Consider the following 23227-nt stretch of genomic DNA (forward strand, 5'->3'; position numbering starts at 1 on the left):
AAGAACATCAATATAAACTTAAGGCCTCACTAAAAACCTAAAGGATAAAACTGTCTCAAAGACAATTCCCACTTCTCTTCCACTCCATTTATCACCAGGCCCTCCATATTTTCCTTGATCCCTGATATTCGTAAGCAGCAGAAGTACCAAAGTAGCCAAATCAAAGTGCTCTTCTAGAGCTGTGTTTTTAGAGGACAGTACTTCAACACACCTGCTGCTTCAGCAACAAACTGATCTGTTTTTCGTTCCAATCTTATTATAATATAGTTTTTTAAAAATATGCTACCATGAGCACTTAGTTGTTGGAAAGATGCCTGATAAAAGTCCTCTATCAAGTGTTGCCCTATGCACCTAAGTTTACCTAATGATAAGCCTGGCCCTGAACCGTGTGCTGCTCTGAGGCTGCATTCAGACATAGCAGGAACTGGCTCAGAACTGAAGTTTGTAGTTAAAATTCTAAACTGGAGGTTGCATCGCAGACAATCCTCCATCCCCAGTTTGGGAAACTCCAAAGGAAGGTTAGAACAACAACAGGAAATAGTTATGAAGTCTGTAATTTTGTTCTTCACACAACTGTAAAAGCCAACCTGCTTGGTTTTAATGCATATTATAGCAAACCACCAAACTGAATATATAGCAGAAAATATAGCTACTGCCTGGTCACTGTGTACTACAATTCTCTGGATTCTACACTCTGTTGATCAAGTAAAGGCAAAAGGCAGGCTCCTAGCATTTATGGTGTAGCAGAAATGACGTAACACAAGAGCTGGACTAGCAGAGTGCTGAACTGACTAAGCCATGCAGGCCTCGGGGGGGGGGGATTGCCCTGGGCCCCACAAATGGAGCCCCCCCTTCAAACTTGTCATGAACCCGACCCTATCTGCCCCTTGTCAGGGGTAGACAAGAGCTCAGGAGATTAGACACCAATGGACTCCAGGGCCCAAACCCTTTTGAGCCACTGCCTCCACCATGCCCACAAGATACATGCTTGCCCATATCCTCGGGATCTTGACCATCAATCTCTTTAAAGGAGGAAGACTCATACATATACCCGTAGGAGCCTATGCCCGAGAAATAGGTCCTGGCCCCTTTAAGCTGCTGCAGAATGTGGAAGAGAGGGGAGGATCCTGAGACTGGAGTCCTGGTCTGCACTATATAAGGCCTTTGTTGTGAAAGTGCTCTGCTCTTGGCTGCCTAGCTTCTGACCTGCTATGTGCTTGACCTTGTCTTTTGCCTGCTCCAGATAGATTGATCTCTGGCTTCTGTCCACTGCTTGTGAGACCTTGATCTTGCCTCTGCTGGTAGACTGATTCCTGACCCTAACCCTTGGCTTATCTTGCCCTTATAGAGTGCTGGCTTGATATGCCACCTTCTCCCTGGTATGACAAAAGTATAGTTCTGTATTTGAAATGATTGAGCCTTTTCATTCAGGGTAGTGAAAATAATCAGTTAAAATATAACCCCAGGATCAAGAGTTATTTCAGTACTTTGGTTTCCCTACACACTGGCTAACATACTGTGTAGCCAGCTGTTCACCCAAGAGTCAGTGAGTCTGCATCTCTCTTGGGTGTATGTGACTGCCTGTGTGGTATGTTAGTCACTCCATTTACTAGACCATTGACTTCAATGGGCAATGGTTGTCCTGTTTGACCTGCAAATTTAATCACTATATTGTCCATGAAGTGATTGCCTTCTCCTAGCTTGGCTGACAGGAGAATTGAATCGACTTCCCATCCTAATGCTTTTTCTGTTCTAGAAAAAAATTTCAGATATGATCCAACTTGAAAAAGAGGCGAATAGGAATGAGGACTCAAATTGTTGGATTTTCAACTACAATTCCCAACTTATGTCACATTTTTCATAGGGTTCAATAAGAAACATTAAAAAAAAAAATTCCCAAATGGCTGGGCAGAAAGTTCTCAAACTTGTCATGGTGTTAGTATATTATGTCTTATGACTTTAAATGGGAGAAGTTGACTCACTTAATTTTAATGAATTTTAAAAGAAGTTTTAAACTTTTAAAAAGTGCTGTAATTGCTGTGTTTCATGAAAATAATCATCATCATCATCATAATGCAGGAACTGAAGCCTGCACTCTGAACATCAAGCCTTATTTGGAGGAAATTGCTCCTTGCCTTCATTTAAATGTTGCAGTACTCCCTTTTTTTGCACCCTATGTTATAACTCTAGAATGGTTGGGCAAAAAATCCTGAATTCTCCCATCGTAATAGTATATGGCCATAGTCTTCAGTGAGTGAAGCATACTGGTTCATCTATTGACTTTGGATGATTTTTTTAAAGTGTAGATGCATAAAACTAGTAATCTGAATGGTAAAGTAAGGCATTTTTTGGAAGAGATTGCTACCGAAGGGTAAGATTGGCAGTTGAGCAAGGTATGAGCCCCTGGTGGCGCAGTGGTAAAAACTGCCGCCCTGTAACCAGAAGGTTACAAGTTCGATCCTGACCAGGGGCTCAAGGTTGACAGCCTTCCATCCTTCCGAGGTCGGTAAAATGAGTACCCAGAAATGTTGGGGACAAAATGCTAAATCATTGTAAACCGCTTAGAGAGCTCCGGCTATAGAGCGGTATATAAATGTAAGTGCTATTGCTAAGTGCTATTGCTATTAATATAAGGATCTATGTTCTTCCCTAGAAGCATTGTGATTGAAAGGCAAGAAAGATGCAGATCATAATACACTGCAAATAGCCAGCTTGATCTGTCACTCCAAAGCTCTTCTTCCCTTCCCACTCACCCCCACAGCCTGTTCCAAATAAGGCAATTGCTATGGCAACACTGTTTGCTTTACTTCTGACAGACTTCAAACGGCTCTTTTGAATTCCATCAGATCTGACAATTCAGACCAGATAACTTAAAAAGGAAAGTAATACTCTAATTCCATCAGATTAGATAGAAATCTGAGACAGCAGATTTCATTCCAACATTTCCAGTTCGATAGGACCCAAGAAAATTGTGTTGTAACTAATCTGACATTTCCCAGCATGGCCAATGTCAGATCCAGCACTGCCAGATCAATATGACTGCACCGCCATCATATGTATATCTAGCATTTTTTTCAAACAGAAAAAAAATTGCACTGGCACAGGACGCAGTGAGAAGAAAGTAGTGGTGGGCTCTAATTAACATTCTGCTCCCAGGTCTCAGTCTTTAAAAGGTCCTGAAGCTACAAATCACGAACTTCTCCATTCAGATCTTGCCTCTGCCATGAACTCTCTAGGTAGCCTTAAACCACTCCCTCTCAGCCTCCAATACTCAGTTGTAAAAGGGGGGATAATATTTATTTATTTATGGGTTATGATAAGGATTACAACCTCTAAAATTGCTATACAATGCTTAGTATTCTTATATGTGCACAAAACCGTTTTTGCCAGTTCAGTTTGAAATCAAACCGGCCCAGTTCAGTTTTCAGTCAAACCGGACCCAGTTTTCACCAAACCGGTTTCGAGCTCTACTGGTAAAAGGGAATCCGGTGAAGATTTCTCTTTTCCAGTAAAGGGGCAGTGGCGGGGGGGGGGGACTTCCCTAAAGCTAGAGGTGGTGGCAGCTCACCCTTCACCCCTGCAGGCTTCCCCCAAAACAGCAAGGGCTGCTGGTGGCCCAGTTCGGGCCTCTGTGCACATGTGGAGGCCATTTCAGTGACCTCCGTGCATGCACTGAGGTCTGAATGGTAAAGTAATGCGTGGTCATGCAAATAGCCTCCGTCCATGGGCAGCAGTCACTAAAATGGCCTCAACATGTGCACAGAGGCCCAAACTGGGCCACCGCCAGCCTTGGCTACTCTGGGGGAGCCTGGCAGGGGTGGTGGGGAGCCACCCCTGCCAATGGGACTGGTAAGTAGTAACTAACTCCTCTCTCTACTCTTTACTCTTAGGGGAGCCCCACTGCCCCTTTACTGGAAAGGGGGAATCTTTACTGGATTCCCCTTTTACCAGTAGAGCTCCAAACTGGTTCAGTGGAACCAGAAGTGAACCGGACCAGTTTGAATTCAAACCAAACTAGCAAGACCAGTTTTGTGCACATCCCTGATTCCCCCTTAACTGTAGAGCTCTGAAATGGTTCAGTTTGAACCAGGCTTGGTTCAGTTCAAACCCAAACCAGCAAAGGCCAATTCAGTTCGACCCTTAACCTGGCAAGCTAGTTAAATGTTGTGCCCAGCTTGAACCAGGCTGACTTGCACACACACACCCACTTCAAGGAGAGGAGAGCTGGTCTTGTGGTAGCAAGCATGACTTGTCCCCATAGCTAAGCAGGGTCTGCCCTGGTTGCATCTGAATGGGAGACTTGATGTGTGAGCACTGCAAGATATTGCCCTCAGGGGATGCAGCCCCTCTGGGAAGAGCAGAAGGCTTCAAGTTCCCTCCATGGCTTCTCCAAGACAGGGCTGAGAGAGATTCCTGCCTGCAACCATGGAGAAGCCGCTGCCAGTCTGTGAAGATAATACTGAGCTAGATAGACCAATGGTCTGACTCAGTATATGGCAGCTTCCTATGTTCTTATTTATACTAGACCTGATTAATCTGGAGGCTTCATATTGCCTGCCAATCACAGTCTGTATCCTTCAGAGCCTGAAGAATGGGCTGAGGCTTGACTAAGTCCCTGACACTCACCAGACTAAGTCCCTGACACACATTACCTTGATTTCTGTTCCTGGGAGAGCTGCATGTTAAGATTATCTAATGTTCTCCGAAGCTCTCTATTCTGGCGCTGCTGATGACGTTCATATAGCAATTCTGCCCTGGCAGCCTGAACACGCTGTCTGTCCCACTCTGCATTTCTTTGACGTTCCTCTTCCTCCAGCCTCTGTTAAAAAAAGGAAAAGAAAAGAAGAGGACAGAGTAGAACCAGGAGTAGAGCAGATGGAAACACATGACATCTAGTCAAAAAGGTCAAATGACAGTGAGATAGCACACCCCAATGCCAGGTAAGAGACTCTGTACAGGTGTTTAGATATCAATGCCAGAAGACTTGAAACCAATATGGGCAAGCTGGAGTGCTTGGTTGCTAATGAAAACATAGATAAAGTGCACATAATGGAAACTCAGCGGAATAATGAGAACCAGTGGAACTGTTATTCCTTGATACAAACTCTACAGAAAGGACAGGGAAGGGTAGACTGGGGGTGGAGTAGCACTGTATATTAAAGAAGGGTTAGAACTCCAAAAACTAGAAAACTTGGGAGGACTGGAGTCCTCCACAGAATCATTATAGGCAACAATATGAGGAATGAAAGAGAATGCTACTAGGGATGTGCTATAGCCTTCTGAATCAAAATGCTGAGAGTGACCTCAGAATGCTGAGAACATAGGAACATAGGAAGCTGCCATATACTGAGTCAGACCATTGGTCTATCTAGCTCACAGAGGCGTATCTAGGGAAAATAGCGCCTAGGGCAAGCACTGAAATTGCACCCCCTGTCCAAACATCCGATACCCAACTTTCAGATAACTTTACCATAATATCAGCTGAAAAATATAAGTCGAGCTTGTTAATCTTTTAATATTTCAAAAACTATTTAGCAGTGGATGTAGCCAGAACAAAAAATGCTGGAAAACTACAAATTTCAGTATGCTGGGGCTCATGAAATACCCAAATACTATTTGGAGGTGTACTTGGAAAATTAAACAGAAATGCCTGACTAATTCTCAACTATGCATTGTAGCATAATTATTATATAACTTTTAAAAATAAATGGAGATTTTGACTTTTCCCAGATGCTCTGAAAATAATTAAAGGATATGCAGAGTAAACAGTGTCACTGCTTCGAATATATTCTAGTATTTCAGAAAGACAGTTAAAATGAGAGAAAGAGAGCAAGAAACTCCCAGTGTGCTTTAATACTAAGGATTTCACACTGATTCAAAGACAAACTCACCATTAATAGCCATATTATTAAGACATCACATTTAACTCACTTATCACAAGAAGCAAAGTAAGAGCAAATGAATACAATCCTAGCTCATAAGCTTCAGCTCAGTATTCACAAGCCCTGTACATAGTGCCAAACTAAATATGTGAACAGTGACTTATATTATATTAATTTTTTTTAAAAAAAATTTTTTACCTGTAGCTCCTTCGGGGGGCTTCCTAAAGGTTGTGTGTGTGTGGGGGGGGGTGTCTGCAAAGGTTTCCCTCCGCAGGCCTCTAGGACCTCACAGGGACCATTTGAGCATGTGCGGTGGCCATTTAAAAAAAATTTTTTTTTTAATGGCCGCTGAAAACAAAATTACCACCATGCATGCTCAAATGGCCTCTGTGAGGCCTGGCATGGCCTAGGGCCTCACAGAGGCCATTTGAGCATGAGCATTTTGTTTTCAGTGGCCATTAAAAAAAATTAATTTTAAAAAATGGCACCCCCCCTTCGAGTGGCACCCAGGGCACATGCCCTTCCTGCCCTACCCTAGATACGCCCCTGCTAGCTCAGTATTGTCTTCAGACTGGCAGCAGCTTCTCCAAGGTTGAAGCAAATCAGAGAGGTGTCAAAGAGAGACAGAGCTGTAATAATGGGTGTCTTCAATTACCCTCTCATAGACTGGGCCAATTCATGTGTGGGTATTATGAGGCCAAATTTCTAGACATGCTAAATAACTGTGCCTTAGAACAGTTGGTCGCAGAACCAACCAGAGAGAACACGACCTTGGACTTAATCCTCAGTGGTGCCCAGGACCTGGTGCAAGATGTCAAGAGTTGTAACACCATTGGGGAACAGTAACCATAATGTGATCCAATTCAGCTTATATGCAAATGGAGCATTGCCAAGGAAGTCCAACACTGATGTGTTGGACTTCAGAAGAAGAAACCTCAAAAATGAGGAGACTGGTAAAAAGGAAGCTGAAAGGGAAAGTTGGGAGGGTCAAATCACTCCAGAAGGCATGGATCTTATTCGAACCCACAATAATAGAAGCTCATTTGGAATGTATACCAAGAATGAGGAAAAGTTCCACCAAGTATAGTCTGACAACGCCAGCATGGCTAACTGGTACAGCTTGTTAGAAGCTATAAAAGCGAAGAAGACTTCATTCACAAAGTGGAAGTCCTGCTCAAATGAAGAGAACAGAAAGGAACATAAACTCTGGCAAAATAAATGCAAGGAGACAATAGGGGATGCAAAAAGAGTGTTTGAGGAGCATATAGCTAGAAGAATCAAGGAGAATAACAAAAACTCCTCAGAGGCATAACAGAAGCAGAAAACCTGCCAGGGAGGCGGTTGGATCTAGGAGTGTGCACAGACCGATTCGGAGGCCATTCTACTGGCCTCCGAACCGGTCCAGACATGGGGTGGTTTTGGTTCGGGAGGGTTTGTGTCGGGGGTTCCATTAAGGGCGGGGGGGGGGCTTTACTTACCCCTCCCGCCCTTTCCAGTTTTTGCACCGTAAGTACCATAAAAAATGCGGGCTGCAGGATCCCTCTCCGCCCGCTTCTATTCTCTTCGATGGCTCCGCGCTCGGGCGGGCGGCAGCTGCCGCCACTGAAGCCCCCTCGAGAAGCCCCCTCGAAGCTCTTTCGGTACCTTAAATCTCGCCCGGACCGAGTCTGACCGCACTCGGGTGGGCGGCAGCGAGATGTCCTTCCGCCCGCCCGCTCCCTTCCCTGCCGTCTGCAAAGTGCAGGAAGCCTTCTGCGCACGTGCGCAGAAGGCTTCCTGCACTTTGCAGACGGCAGGGAAGGGAGCGGGCGGGCGGAAGGACATCTCGCTGCCGCCCACCCGAGTGCGGTCAGACTCGGTCCGGGCGAGATTTAAGGTACCGAAAGAGCTTCGAGGGGGCTTCTCGAGGGGGCTTCAGTGGCGGCAGCTGCCGCCTGCCCGAGCGCGGAGCCATCGAAGAGAATAGAAGCGGGCGGAGAGGGATCCTGCAGCCCGCATTTTTTATGGTACTTACGGCGCAAAAACTGGAAAGGGCGGGAGGGGTAAGTAACCCCCCCCCGCCCTTAATGGAACCCCCCACCCCAGTGCCGAACCGCAACTCCGCGGTTCCGTGCACACCCCAGTTGGATCATTAGATGATGAGCACATGAAAGAGATTATTAAGTAGGATAAGAATGTGTTCTTTGCATCTGTCTTCACGGCGGAGGATACTGCTCTAGAACAGAGCTTCTCAGCTTGAAGGCTGAAGAACTGGATCAATTTGATGTGACAGGGGAGGATGTTCTAAATTCTCTTGGGGGGAAAAATTATCAGGGCCAGATGGCATCCACCCAAGAGTTCAAATGTGAAATTGCTGATCTCCTAGCAAAAATATGTAACTTGTCCCTATGATCAAGCTCTGTACCAGAGACAGTAGCTAGTGTAACTCCAATTTTCAAAAAGGGACCTGGGAAACTACAGGCCAGTTACCTTAACATCTGTGCTGGGTAAGTTGATGGAAAGCATATTTAAGGACAAAATTGCTAAACGTATAGAAGAACAGGCCTTGCTGAAACAGAACCAGCATGGCTTCTGCAAGGGCAAGGTGCCTCACTAACCTTTTGGAGTTCTTTGAGGGTGTCAACAGGCACGTGGATAAAGGTGATCAAGTTGACATTGTATACTTAGACTTCGAAAAAGTTTTTGACAAAGTTCCCACCAAAGGCTCTTAAGTAAACTTAGCAGTCATGGTATAAGGGGACAGATTCAATTGTGGATTGGTAACTGGTGCAAGAACAGGAAACGAAGGGTAGGAATAAATGAACAATTTTCACAAAGGAGGGAAGTAAAAAGTGGGGCCCTTCGGGGATCTGTACTGGAACCAGTGCTCTTTAACTAGTTCATAAATGATCTAGAAGTTGGGATAAGTAGAGAAGTAGCCAAATTTGCAGATGACTCTACACTCTTTAGGGTACCCCACCCCCACAACACTAGAACCAGGATCATCCCATGAAACTGAAGGCCAGGAAATCTAGGACCAACAAAAAAAAAGTACTTTTTAACACAGTGCTTAATTAATCTATGGAATTCTCTGCCACAGGATGTCATGATGGCCACTAGCTTGGATGGCTTTAAAAGGGGCTTAGACAAATTCATGGAGAATGGGTCTATCAATGGCTACTAGTCTGGTGACTATAGGCCACCTCCAGCCTCGGAGGCAAGATGCTTCTAAATGCCAGTTGCAGGGGAGCAACAGCAAGAGAGAGGGCATACCCTTAGCTCTTGCCTGTGGGCTTCTCTGTGGCATCTGGTAGGCCACTGTGGGAAACAGGATGCTGGACTAGATGGGCCTGATACAGCAGGGCTGTTCTTATGTTCTTAACTGTGACTGAGCAATTTTAAGTTGCAGTGGAACAGGGCTGTTCTGCAATACTGCTGGTGGTGTTTCAGGCACTCATAGTGTTGACCGGTCAGTTTGTTTGTTTTTAAATCATCCAAGCTGAAAATGTTAAAAAGCTCAATTTCATAGTTTTGAAATCTCTCAGTTTGACAGCCAGTACATGGTAGCACCACTGCCCACAAAAGTGCTGCCTGGCAGCAAGTCTGTCAATGACTAGGGTGTGCACAGAACTGCAGAGCTGCGGTCCAGCACTGGGGTGGGGTGGGGTTCTAAAAAGCCTTTTGCAGCCAAGCGGGGGAAGGAACGGCAGGAAGGTATTCTGCCGCCCCGATTACTACAGAAAATGCGTGTGCGTGCGTGTGCGCGCAAAAGGCTTCTAAAAGCCTTTTGCAGCCAAGCTGGGGGGGAGGGGCGGCAGGAAGGTATCCTGCCGCCTCTATTACAACAGAAAATACGTGAGCCGGAGGGGTAAGTAAACCCTCCCCTGCCCTTAAAGGAACCCCCTCACCCCAATCCGCCCGAACCCGAACCGCCCATGTCCGGAGGCATTTAGAATGGCCTCCGGATTGGTCCGGACACATCATTATCAATGACACAAGGCACTCATGGGGTGGGGATGGCAGGCGGCACAAAGTCAAGTGTCAGCTTGGCATTTGTTATAAGCAGATCTTTAAAAGTGGTACAAAACAGTTACAAATTGGGTGGCTGGGGTGTTCATTTATTTAAAAAATAGGGGGGGGGGTCTTCTGAGACTGAGACTGAGACAACTCTGTCTCTGTAACAGTATAGAGGTGTATACCAGCTTCTCCAGGACTTGTTGCATCTGAATATCACGTATTTCTTTCAGTTGCTCTTGGCTCATTCCCTTCCATCGGTCAGTAATCACTCGACCCGATCCAAAGGAGCTGACAGCTTGCTGTGGGTTTTCAGACAGCAGGTCTCCTTTAAGCAGATTTGAAATCTCAGCAATGTTATCTTCTAATTCTTGCTGCTTTTCTAGTTTCCTTTTTTGTTCAGATTCGGCAGCCTTAGGATTTGTCAAAAAATAAAAAAATAAAAAAATAATGTGGGTAAAACTGTACAGAGGCTTCAAAGAACATACCGAGATAGTTATCTTGCCAAACTAAGATATTTTATGCAGTATTTTACATTGTTCTACAACCCCTTCGTCTTCATCGCTGACTGAAGCAAGTACATATAACTGCACTTGTCCCTATTCTCCTCCTGTTTCCTTCACCTTCATTTTCTTCTCCTCAAAATTTAGAATGAAAGTTGCTTGGGTGCAAGGACTTGTCTTTTTGCTTTTGTTATGATATAAAATACCAGGCACTACATAGGTATATCATAATAATGACTCTTTTAAAGGTAGAAACCTAAAAAAATTGCTCTTGAAAGTAAACTACTTAAATGAGAACTGTTTTAAATTTTAGTAGAAGTAATAATAAAAACATAATTCTGTTATTGCAAATTAAAATAACTTTAATTTATCAGCATAATTTAAAATATAGTTCAAGTAATTTTACTTTTAGGAATAAATTATTTAGGCTTTTTAACTGCTTATTAATATTAGTTTCTAAAATGATTAATAAGTAAGCAATGTACAAATGGTAAAGACAACTGTGCCTACGGCTTCACAAACATATGCAGGAAATGTGGGAAAGGAGGGAGGAACTGGAGGCTGAATTTGGGGGTAAGAATGTTAAAATATGGATTTTCATGTGCCGTTTAAAAAATTGAACTAGATGCAGGTTGTCTTCACACGACCATGTTAATACTGGTTAAATAAGGTTGACCGACATTATTGTGATCATGTGAACTCACATGTGACAGGAATCCCAGCTAGGTTAACCTGGATATTTGATCTAGGATGAGATCTGAGCTAGTCATCTGCCTGGATGTCCTGCCTAGGATCTACTGATCATGAGAACACACACCCATCCCAGATATCTGTATGTACTGAGCCCTTACCTGCATGCTGCCCACAGATGCCTTCACCCAGAGTGGAACACACTCACTGTTGCTCTGGCTTCCCACCCACACTCCATGGCCATGCAGCCAGAATAGCACTCTGCCTGACAACACGCCACACCATCCACACCTGACACATCCACCTACACCTGCCTCCACAACTTCACCAACTCCTTTTAAAGGGACACCAATATAGGCCCCAGCTGGCAGCACAGGTGATGCATGTGCACTCTGTCCACACCTCCCCAGCCTAGGCCCATGCTCCAGACAACATCTATACACACAATACCAACTCCACACCACACATGCCCTGGCCCACAGGAGTGAATGCCAACAATGAGCACAGGCATGCACACCCACGCACAGCTCACAGGAAGTCCAATGGACAGCATCCCCAAACCACCCCTCACTTTTAACAGATCCCCACATATGGATGGGACCAGCACACACTTGCAAGCAGAGGCATAACGAGGGGGTGGCAGGCAAGGCACGTACCCTAGACGCCACCTCAGAGGGGACGCAAAAGTGGCACTGACCACCTGCCCTGCCCCCCCGTCCAAAATCCAACCATTTTGGGAATCGGGGGAGCACAGCCCACGGGGGAGCGCTTGGCTCCAGGCACTGTGCATGCTGTGCTGCCATTGGATGGAGCTCCGGTCTGGCACTCCCTCCCCCACTCGCGTGAGATCTTATGCTGCCGGAGCATGTGACCAAGCTGCTATTGCGTCACACCTCGTGCACTGCATGCATCCGAGAGACGTGCTGGGGCGAGAGCGTCTGTTTGTTGCTGGCTTTGCTCCTCTTTCAATTCAAGGAAGGGAAGGCTGTTCAGGCCGCTGTGGAGGAGAGAGGATAGAGGGAGGCTACAACAGGCCTGCTGTTTTTGACCATTTAAAGAAGAGCACTTCAATAAAGTGTGTTTATACAGCATCCAAGGTGTGTGTTTATTATTATTTTTTCAAAAAAAAAGTCTTTATTTTACCCGGGGACGGGGGAGGGGTTGAGAAAAAACATTTGGGGTGCGGGCGCATGCTTGCTTACTTTGCTGGCTTCGTTCGTGGGGCTCAGGGGGGCCAGGGGGTGTCTGAGGGGGGAGGGTTGTTGAGGGAAATAGTGGGGAGTGTTGTCGTGCTGCAGCTGCTACTTTTGAGCTGGCTCAGGGCCGGGGGGGTGTCTTGGCCGGGGGTGTGTGTGGCGGCCTGGCGGGGGCGGCTGCAGCTGGGTGGTCTCCTCCTCCTCCACGTCCCCACACCGCCACAACCGTTCTGAACTGTTTGGAAGAGAGGCGGCGGGACCGGGGGCCACCCTGCGCGGCAAAGCCTGCTGCCTCCTGCCCTTTTAGTCTGTGTTGTTGCACCTGCCGCCAGCTGCTGGCAAAAGACACCTCGAGCAAGCGAGGGTTCTGTCCCCTTCTTCGTTCTCGGCTGGTGTAGGAGGTCACCCAAGCTTGGGATTACATCCCCCCCACATGCTCCAAAAGGCAGGAAGTAGTCATACTTGAAGATCCTTAACCCAGTGCATGTGGGCGGATCTCCTCAGTTCTACTTCCTGCCTTTGCTCCAGAAGGCTCGCATTACAGCTCGCTGGCTTTGGCCTAGTTAACTAGGCCTCTTCTTTTCTTCTGCTTATATTCCTATTGTTTTTGACTATTTCCAATCTATTCTTCACCTGGTATTCTACTACTATTAGTTCTCTCTAGTTACTAAAGAAAAAAGAAAAAAAATTTTTTTTAAAATTAAAAAAAAAAATCATATCTGTTCTTCTACTGTCCTTTCTGTTATTCATTACCTCTCCTCACCTCTTGCCGACCTTTTGGCCGATGTCCGCTAAAAAGACCTTCGGACTCCTGGCTATTAGGGAGAGATCCGCCCATCAGCACCTGTTCCCGCCAAAAACTCGGGACTGCGCAAATCCTGTAAGGAAAATGGCAGATGTATCAGATGACCTTGCTGGCGCCTGTAGGCCACAGCGGTCCTCTCCGTTGCCAGATACCGGTGAGGAGACTGGGCGCAATTCATGCCACCAGCAATCCACCGAAGCAGGACGCAGGTGGCGGCACCAGAATCGGAGGCTTCCCTACAAGGAGGCCCCGTTGGTGGCCAGATACCGGTGAGGAGACTGGGCGCAATCCATGCCACCAGCAATCCACCGAAGCAGGACGCAGGTGGCGGCACCAGAATCGGAGGCTTCCTGACAAGGAGGCCCCGTTGGTGGCCAGATACCGGTGAGGAGACTGGGCGCAATTCATGCCACCAGCAATCCACCGAAGCAGGACACAAGTGGTGGCACCAGAATCGGAGGCTTCCCTACAAGGAGGCCCCGTTGGTGAGAGAGCTTTCGCCTGGCAGCGCGAGCAAGGTAAGCCTGTGATGTTTGGCCTCGCCCCCCCCCCAACTCCTTTCCCTAGCAGTTGGGCGTGCAGGAGGAGGACTGCCTCAGCGAGTATTGGGGCCACGCTGAAAGGAACGTCAGCAGGAGTGGCCGCCCCAGAGCCTGTCGGAATCAGACGGGGAAGACGTGCAGGATGATGAGGCAGGCGGTGCTGAGCCCGTGGATGGGGCGTCGGAGCACCCAGAAGGCCATGAACAGCTCCCTCCGGTAAGATCGGGACTTGCTCGGGGGGGAGGAGGTGAGTGCAGATGCCCCCTATGTGGCCCCTCCCTCAGGGCCTACTCCTACAGGGAATGTGGGGGTCCCCCCTCATGCTGCCACTGCAAAGGGCTGGATTCAGGAGGCCGTTCAGGTCTCACTGGCAGCGGCGCTTAAAGCGCGGAAGCCTGCAAGGCATTGCAAGGCAGGCTGTGATCCATGTGTCGCCCTCAGACTCTCAGGAGGAGACGGTGCCCGCTAAGCAGCCCAGGGTGGCTATACGCCAGGACTCTGTGCCCTTGTATAGGGGGAGGTCTTCAGATGAGTCTGGAGAGGACTCCCCAGATCTATTGTGACCCAGGGTCAGTGGGTCAGAGACATTGCTGGGCAACCCAGACAAGGGGCCCTCCTCCTCGGAAGAGGGGGAGATGATTGAGGACTCTGCTGCAAACTTACACAGTCAGAGGCTCTCTCTTATGGTGGATTTTCAGCCACTAATTAACCAGGCTATTGCTGCGCTTGATCTGTAGCCAGTTACAGAGGAACAGATCTCTCCTGTGTCCAAGGGCTCCTTGGTGCTGCCTAAGGCTAAGGTACCGCAGATTAAATCAGTGATACCTGAGGGCTTTACTAAGACCATCAAGGAGGAATGGGCAGCTATTGCGACTCCCCAAGCGTATGTTGACATTGGCTAGCAAATTGTACAACTTTGAGGAGGAGACTCTGGACTTGCTGAAGGTGCCACTTACGGTTGCTCACTTCGGGGCCCTACTTAGTAGCACAGTGGTACCCAAGGATGGGGACTCCTCTTCTAAGGAGCCAGAAAACAGAAAAGCAGAATCTGCACTGCGCAGGGCCCACGAGGCTTGAGCAGTGGCCATCAGAGCTGACACCACTGTTTCCTTGGTGTCTAGAGCATCGGTCTTGTGGATTGGCGAGTTACCCAATGACCCTCCCACTAATCAGTCTAAGATGTGGCATAAGCTACTTCGTCTGCAGAGGGCGGCTGCCTTTTCAGCGGATGCTACTCTGGACAGTGTTCAGTTCTCGGCACGTGCGGTCAGTGCAGGTGTCCTGGCAAGACGCAACATATGGCTAAAATTTTGGAAGTTGATAATACGTCTAGGGCTAAATTAGCCGCTGTTCCCTATGCTGGGGGGAAAGCTAATTGGGAATGAGGCCCTGAAAGAGGTCCTCATTGAAACTAAGGATAACCGCAGGGCTCTGCCATCAGCTCCTAGGAAGAAGGACAAGAGTTTTAATCATAGACCGATGCAAACCTTCAGGGCGTTTAGACCTCAGTTTGTCAGAGGGAGCCTTTTAGGCCTTTTCGATCGCAGTGGAACAGATCCAGAGGCCAAGGCAGGCAAGGGTTCACTCAGCAGAACCATCAGTCTCTCGGAAACCAGCAGCGGGGCCCCCAAGCAGCAGTCCTGACTCCCACTCAGGCAAAGTGGGGGTCTGCCATTTGGCCTGTTTGGAAAGAATCCATCGACAGGTGGGTTCTTTCCATTAGCCTACACGGGTACGAAGTGGAGCTGGCCAGCCCCCCAGGAAACAGATTCCTCCTTACCCCTAGATCTGGGAAACCGGAAAAGCACAAGGGGTTGTCCATGGCCATTCAGTATCTGGTGGCTATAGGGGCCATAGAGGACGTCCCACCTCTTCAGAGAGGCAAGGGCATCTATTCTGTGATTTTTACGGTGCCAAAAAAGGACGGATCGGCCAGGGCAGTTCTCAACCTACGCCCAGTCAACCGTTTTGTGATAAAAAGGAGGTTCAGGATGGAAACCCTTTGTACCATCTCAGAGGCATTGCAGATGGGGGACTACATGACTTCAATAGATCTCCAGGAGGCGTATTTACACATCCCCATTCATCCACGCAGTCGACATATACTCCACTTCTGCTACATGGGGAGGCATTATCAGTACAGAGCCCTTCCTTTTGGTCTCTCATCAGCCACCCGAGTTTTTATGAAGGTTCTAGTCTGCTAGTGGCCACTTTATGCACTGGGGGAGTCCACCTGTATTGTTACCTCGACAACTTGCTCAAGAAGGGGCAGTTCAGTCGGCTCTGTCCAGAACAATGTCTGTGTTACGTGCGCATGGGTTTCTGATAAATGTGGGCAAGAGTCACCTGATGCCCACACAGAGCCTTCGTCATTTGGGCATGGTAATGGACACCTCAGTAGGCAAACAGTTGCTGCCACAGGATCGGATGGAGGTCTTAACGTCACTGGCTCGTGTGATTGCTTCGAGACTGTGGGCCAGCCTTCTCAATCTAGCAAGTTTGTTGGGTCTCATGGTGGCGGCTATGGACTCGGTGCCTTGGGCGAGGTTTTCATCTACGCCAGTTACAGTGGGGTTTCCTCCCTTACCAGCACAGGATTGCCCTCTAACATGACAAGAACATTCCTCTCTAGGTGTCTCTTCGCGAGTCGATTCGTCGGACGGCCCAGGGAACCTAGACAAGGGCAAGCTGTTCATAGAACCCGAGAGAGTGATGGTCACGACGGACACCAGTCTATCGGGCTGGGGGGCTCACTGTTGGAACAGTTCTGCCCAGGGGCTTTGGTCGGTGGAAGAGTTGCTCCATAGCATAAACTGGCTCGAGCTGTGGGCTGTCTTTCTGGCCCTAAGAGCCTTCACGCCCTTGGTGAAGGGAAGGAATATCTTAATGTGTACAGAATTTCCAATGTTCGGGCAGATTAGCTAAGACGGCAGGAGATCCAGCCGGCAGAATGGGGCCTGCACCCTCAAGTATTTAGGTGGCTGACAGAGCAGCTGGGGTGTCCCCAGATAGACTTGTTTGCATATCCTCAGAATGCCAAGATTCAGAGGTTTTACTCACGTTTCCTGATGTTGGGGGCAGAAGAGACGGATACGCTATCGGTGCCATGGCCTCCGTGTCTGCTGAATGCATTTCCTCCAGTGCCGCTGCTCTCCCGTTGCCTCAGGAAGCTGCGGGGTTTCCGGGCATCCCTGATATTGATTGCGTCTTTTTGGCCCCGAGGGCCTTGGTTTTCCGAGATCGTCGACTTGACCGTAGGTCATCCACTCAGTTTGCCAGACCATCCAGTTCGGCTGTGTCAAGGTCCGATTTATCATCCTTGCATCTAGAAAGTGTTCAGCCAACAAGATTTACCAATCGACTTGGCGTAGTTTTCTGCGCTGGACAGCAAAGTTCTCCCTGCAGCTGGACAAGTGCAGGTCGAGGGGATTACTAGGTTTTCTTCAGGATGGCCTTGCGCTTGGTCTGAAACCCAACACGCTTAAACACCAGGCGGCGTGCTTGATCCAGATGTTGTTTCTGCATCAGCGTTTGTTCAGGCGTGGCACCCTCTTCTACGCAAGTTCTTGAGGGGGGCAGCTTTGTTGTCTCCTCTGGTCTGCCATCGTTTTCCGTCATGGGATTTGCATATTGTGTTGTGGGGTCTGCAGTTTCCGCCATTTGAACCACTTTGATCTGTATCATTGCAGATGCTGTCCTGGAAGGTGGCCTTTTTAGTAGCTGTAACATCAGCCAGGAGGGTTTCTGAATCGCAGGCTCTGTCAGTTCAGAGTAATTTGTGTAATTTCTCTAAGGACTCTGTGAGACTTATCCCGGATCCTTCGTTTATCCCTAAGGTAAAGTCTCAGTTTCATCGTGAGGTGGTCATTTAATTACCTTCTTTTTGTCCGGATGCTCGTCACCCTGCAGAGAAGGAGTGCAACCGGACGCAGGCTTTTCGTAAGTCAGATGCTCTTTTTGTGGCCTTTAAGGCTTCTAAGATGGGATGCAAGGTCTCTTCAGCCATTATTGCTCGATGGGTTCATTCATGCATTACGATGTTGTATGAAGCCCAGAAACTTTCGGTGCCTGGTCAGATTACGGCGCACTCAACTACATCGGCAGCCACTTCCACTGTGTTATCTTCACCGGTGTCCCATGAAGAGATTTGCAAGGCGGCTACTTGGTCGTCGCCTTTTACATTTTCAAGGCATTACAAGTTGGATGAACATGAAGCTGCCAGAGCAGCATTTGGTCGGAGGATCCTGCAACAGGTCCTTCCGGGTCAGTAGCTCCAGCTTGGGTATTTTCCCTCCCGTGGTTGGTGCTGTGGTATGTCCCAAGCTTGGGTGACCTCCTACACCAGCCGAGAAAGGTACATTGGTACTCACTGTGAAGGTGTCTTCTGGCTGGTGTAGAAGAGGTCACCCAAGGCCCGCCCGGGTTGTGTTAGGCTGGAACTGATGATCTGGTTGTAGGGGGACAGTTTTTCTGTCTTTCTCTGCATTATTGTTTGTATATTGTTGTATATTCTCTGTTGTGTTCTGTGGTTTTCATTCCGTAGCTTGAGCTGTTTTAAGCACTGAGGAGATCCGCCCACATGCACTGGGTTAAGGATCTTCAAGTATGACTACTTCCTGCCTTTTGGAGCATGTGGGGGGGATGTAATCCCAAGCTTGGGTGACCTCTTCTACACCAGCCAGAAGACACCTTCACGGTGAGTACCAATGTACCTTTCTCTATCTCGGCTCCAGCCAAGTGTTAGGCTGGGAGATGCCGCTGCACGTGGCCCTCCCTCCGCTCCTCCCCCAATGAAAATGGCAGCCCGGCGCCAGCCAGCACCTTAAGCCCCCGCTCCCCGCCTGCTTGGAGAAACTGCTCGTTGTTTCTCTGTCTCCCTGAGACAGAGAAACAATGAGCAGCTTCTCCATGCGGGGGGGGCAGGGGGCGGCGGTGACCTCCCCCCCCACACTGCACACCTATAGGGAAAGCCTCTCACCCTCTCCAGCTGTTGGTCGGGGGGGGGGCTTTTAGAGGCACGCGCGGCAGGCGCAGCAGGAGGAGAATAAGGATCTTCTTCTCTCGGCTTTAGTGCCCTGAGACAGAAAAACGAGCAGCTTCTCCGAGCAGGAGAGGGGTGGCAACGGACCCGGTGGTGACCTCCTCCCCCCACATGCCACGCGCCTATAGGGAAAGCCTCTCGCCCTCTCCAGCTGTTTGTCAGGGGGGGGCTTCTAGAGGTACGCAGCGGGCGCAGCAGGAGGCAAGAGAGAGGATCTTCTCCTTCTCTCGGCTGCAGACTCATGTGCTGCTGCAGAGCCAGAGAGCTGAAGCCTGTGTTTCATAATTGTGGAAGCAGGGTAGGGATCACACTTCGTCTTCTGGGTATCTCACTGGCTTCTGGATCAGCTTTGCTTAAGAAAACCTGCTTGGATTAAAAGTGGCCCTTTTCTTTCCCTCTTTGAACCCATTCCAGTTCTCCTCCTGAGGTGTGCCCATAATGTATGCAATTAAAGCAACACACTTCCCTTACTTTGAAACACCTTGCCATCTTGAAAAGGTGTCAGGCAGCCTTTTTGTTGGTGTTTTTTCTTCTTAAGTAAAGATTGTGGTAAATTATTAGGTAAATAATTGAGGTTAAATTATTAGGTAAACCTAAGGTTTGCTCTGTAAATTTTAAAAATAAATGGCTGCAGGGAATTGGCAGCCCTTTTGTAGACTGACTTATTCACCTAATAATTTACCACAATCCTTACTTAAGAAGAATTTTGCCACAAAATTCTTTATCACGGATTATCTAGACCCTTTTCAATCTGGCTTCTGCCCTGGGTATGGGACTGAGATTGCCTTGGTTGCTCTAGTGGATGACCTACGCCGGGAACTAGACAGGGGGAGTGCGTCCCTGTTGGTTCTGCTGGACCTCTCGGTGGCTTTCGATACCATCAACCATGGTATCCTTCTGGGTTGCCTCTCAAGTATGGGAATCGGAGGTACTGCGTTGCAGTGGTTCCGGTCCTTTCTTGGGGGAGGGTCCATAGGGTGGTGCTGGGGAACTACTGCTCAGCTCCGTGGCCTCTGGCCTGTGGGGACCCGCAGGGTTCGGTCTTGTGCCCCATGCTGTTTAACATCTACATGAAACCGCTGGGAGAGGTCATCTGGAGACTTGGACTGAGTTGTCAGCAATATCTGGATGACACTCAGCTCTATCTCTCCTCGTCATCTGATCCTAGGGAGGTGGTGGATGTCCTGAACCGGGGGCTGGAGGCCGTTATGGGTTGGATGTGGGCTAATAAACTGAAATTGAATCCGGACAAGACGGAGGTACTGTTGGTCAGTAGGAGAGCCAATAGGGATGAGGAGATTTTACCGGTTCTGGATGCACTCCCAGCTGCATCCCAGTTGAAGGAGCAAGTACGCAGCTTGGGGGTACTTCTGGACCCGGCTCTGCTTTTGGAAGCTCAGGTGGAGGCATTGGCCAGGGGTGCTTTTGCACGGCTTCGGCTAATGCGCCAGCTGCATCCCTTTCTCAAGAAGGCAGATCTGGCCACGGTTAACTATGCCTTAGTCACGTCACGGCTGGATTACTGTAACGTGCTCTACGTGGGGCTGCCCTTGAAGAATATCAGGAAACTGCAGCTAGTGCAAAATTCGGCAGCTAGGGTTTTGTCCAGAGCTGCCCGGTGGGAACACATCATACCCATCCTGAAAGAGCTGCACTGGCTGCCAGTGCGTTTCCGGGTCCAATTCAAGGCGCTGGTTTTGACCTTTAAAACCCTTAATGGTTTGGGCCTGGGGTATCTGAGGAACCGCCTGCTCCCAAGGGTTGCTGCCCACTTGACAAGGTCATCTGAGGGGGCTCTGCTCCGGGTGCCTACAATGAAGGAGGCTCATCCGTCATGCACTCGGGACAGGGCCTTCTCTGTTGTTGCCCCCAGACTTTGGAATGCTCTCCCAGTGGCCATTTGCTTCTCAGACTCCATCCAGGCTTTTACATGACCATTTCTATGCTGCTTCTATGTGTTTTTATTCTTGTGTCTATGTCTTTTTATGCTTGTATTTTATAGTTTTTAAATTAGATGTGTTTTATATTTTTAGCTTAATATTTTAATTGTCATTTTTATTGTATGTTTTTAACTTTTGTAAACTGCCTTGGGGTTGTTTTTAATGAAAGGCAGTATAGAAATTCAACAATAAATAAAATAAATAAATCACAAGAATAAAGACTTCACTGTGCAAGTTAGCAGGGTTGTTTGTAGGAGAGGAGATCTCAAGTATTGCTATAATAAGACTTATTTTCCCTTCTGTGGGCTGTACATCATGTTTCATCATCTAAATAATGCAGCACCAGTGATGATTTAAAAAATTAATGCATGTTCCTCACATTCTGTATCAGGCATAATTTAATTCTGTTTCTTTTGGGAAATATATGCTGCCTGTTGGGTTCTTTGAAAGCTTGATATGAAGTGTATTAGAATCAATTATGAACATAAACAAAATATCATTGATTTGCATGTATGGTTACCAGCAATGTGCTGTAGAAAATATGTGAGAAATACTACTTGAAAGTACATATTAATATCAGCTAATGTTCCATATTTTTAATTCTATCTTTTTTTTAAAAAAAAACATTTATATCCTGCTCTTCCAAGGAGCCCATCATAATTGACTCTTCATGTGTGATCCCCCCTTATTTTTGTTTTTATGCTGTTCTTTTTAGCTTAACTTAAATAAAGAAGCAAAAAGAAATGCCTTGAGTAATCTTTGAAATTAGTATAATTTATATTAAGCATGTCTAATTCTGTATAAGTAGGGGCTTTGTTTTTGTTAGAATTTTGAAAAAAATGATCTTCTCCATTGCAAGCTGGAGAATGGATTGATTTGCTTAACTTAAACATCAGAATGTAAATGTAGACTGCAGAAAGAGCTTCTCTCGCTCTTATTAATAATCTATACCAGTCTAATTTTAGTGCCCTGTGCCTATGCTCATCAAATAATAATAAAATAAAATAAAATAATAATAATAATAATAATAATAATAATAATAATAATAATAATATAATATAGGGGAGTGGTACTAAGCATCAACAATACAAAATCAATACCACTAAATGAACAAGATGTGAACTTGAAAAAATTCTCAAGATTGCTATTCTGTCAGTTTCTATCTCATGGCTTAAAAACAGTCACCTGTCTCTAAGCTGTGACAGTCCATTAACATGTATAGGTGCATATTAAGAATTCTAATCTCCTTGTCTTGAATAGCTTTCTGAAAGATGCATGTCAGATGTTTGGATGGGGCCGGGGTGGTGGTGGTGGTGCAATTTCAGTGCTTGCCCTAGGCACCATTTTACCTAGTTACGACTCTGCTTGCAAGGAGGGGGAGAGAGCTTGACCTCACCCGCAAGCTAGAACATAAGAACAGCCCTGCTGGATCAGGCCCACGGCCCATCTAGTCCAGCATCCTGTTTCACACAGTGGCCCACCAGATGCCGCTGGAAGCCACAGACAGGAGTTGAAAGGGGCATGCCCTCTCTCCTGCCATTACTCCCCTGCGACTGGTACTCAGAGGCACCCTGCCCTTGAGGCTGGAGGTGGCCCACAGTCCTCTGACTAGTAGCCATTGATAGACCTCTCCTCCATGAAGTCATCCAAACCCCTCTTAAAGCAATCCAGGTTGTTGGCTGTCACCACATCCTGTGGCAGAGAGTTCCACAAGTGGATCACGGGTTGTGTGAAAAAGTACTTCGTTTGCTGGTCCTAGACCTCCTGGCAATCAATTTCATGGAGTGACCCCTGGTTCTAGTGTTGTGTGAGAGGGAAAAGAATCTCTCTCTCTCCACTTTCTACATGCCATGCATGATTTTATAGACCTCTATCATGTCTCCCCGCAGTCGTCTTTTTTCTAAACTAAAAAGCCCCAGGTGTTGTAGTCTTGCCTCATAAGAAAGGTGCTCTAGGCCCCTGATCATCTTGGTTGTCCTCTTCTGTACCTTCTCCAGTTCAACAATGTCCTTTTTAAGATGTGGTGACCAGAATTGTACGCAGTACTCCAAGTGTGGTCGCACCATAGTTTTTGTATAAGGGCATTATAATGTTAGACGTTTTATTTTCAATCCCCTTTCTAATGATCCCTAGCATGGAATTTGCCTTTTTCACAGCTGCCGCACATTGAGTCGACACTTTCAACGAGCTGTCAACCACAACCCCAAGATCCCTCACCTGGTCCGTCACCGACAGCTCAGATCCCATCAGCGTATACTTGAAGTTGGGGTTTTTTGTCCCAATGTGCATCACTTTACACTTGCTAACATTGAATCGCATTCGCCATTTTGTCGCCCACTCCCTCAGTTTGGAGAGATCCTTTTGGAGCTGCTCACAACCCGTTGGAGCTGCTCACAATCCATTTCACTACCCGGAAGAGTTTGGTATCACCTGCAAATTTGGCCACATCACTGCTTACCCCTGCTTCTAGATCATTTATGAATAAATTAAAAAGCACCGGTCCCAGTACAGATCCCTGGGGGACCCCACTTCTTATTACCCTCCATTGTAAAAACTCTCCATTTATACCTACCCTCTGTTTCCTGTCTTTCAACCAGTTAGCAATCCACACATGTACTTGTCCCCTTATCCCATG

At 47.4% G+C, this 23227-nt stretch overlaps 1 protein-coding gene across 5 annotated transcripts in view; it reads right to left on the reverse strand.

Annotated features, from left to right (window-relative positions):
* The window catches only part of RIBC2 (RIB43A domain with coiled-coils 2), a 64022-nt gene that overhangs the window by 1328 nt on the left and 39467 nt on the right, over positions 1 to 23227 (reverse strand). For all 5 annotated transcript variants that reach the window (XM_053254879.1, XM_053254878.1, XM_053254880.1 and 2 more), the window contains 2 exons: positions 10061 to 10288; positions 4653 to 4819 (listed from right to left, as the gene is read on the reverse strand). In XM_053254879.1, the coding sequence (XP_053110854.1) occupies positions 4653 to 4819; positions 10061 to 10288 (395 nt within the window). The remainder of the gene's footprint in view (positions 1 to 4652; positions 4820 to 10060; positions 10289 to 23227) is intronic.

The sequence above is a fragment of the Hemicordylus capensis genome, chromosome 5 (genome assembly GCF_027244095.1).
Source record: "Hemicordylus capensis ecotype Gifberg chromosome 5, rHemCap1.1.pri, whole genome shotgun sequence".
NCBI lineage: Eukaryota > Metazoa > Chordata > Lepidosauria > Squamata > Cordylidae > Hemicordylus > Hemicordylus capensis.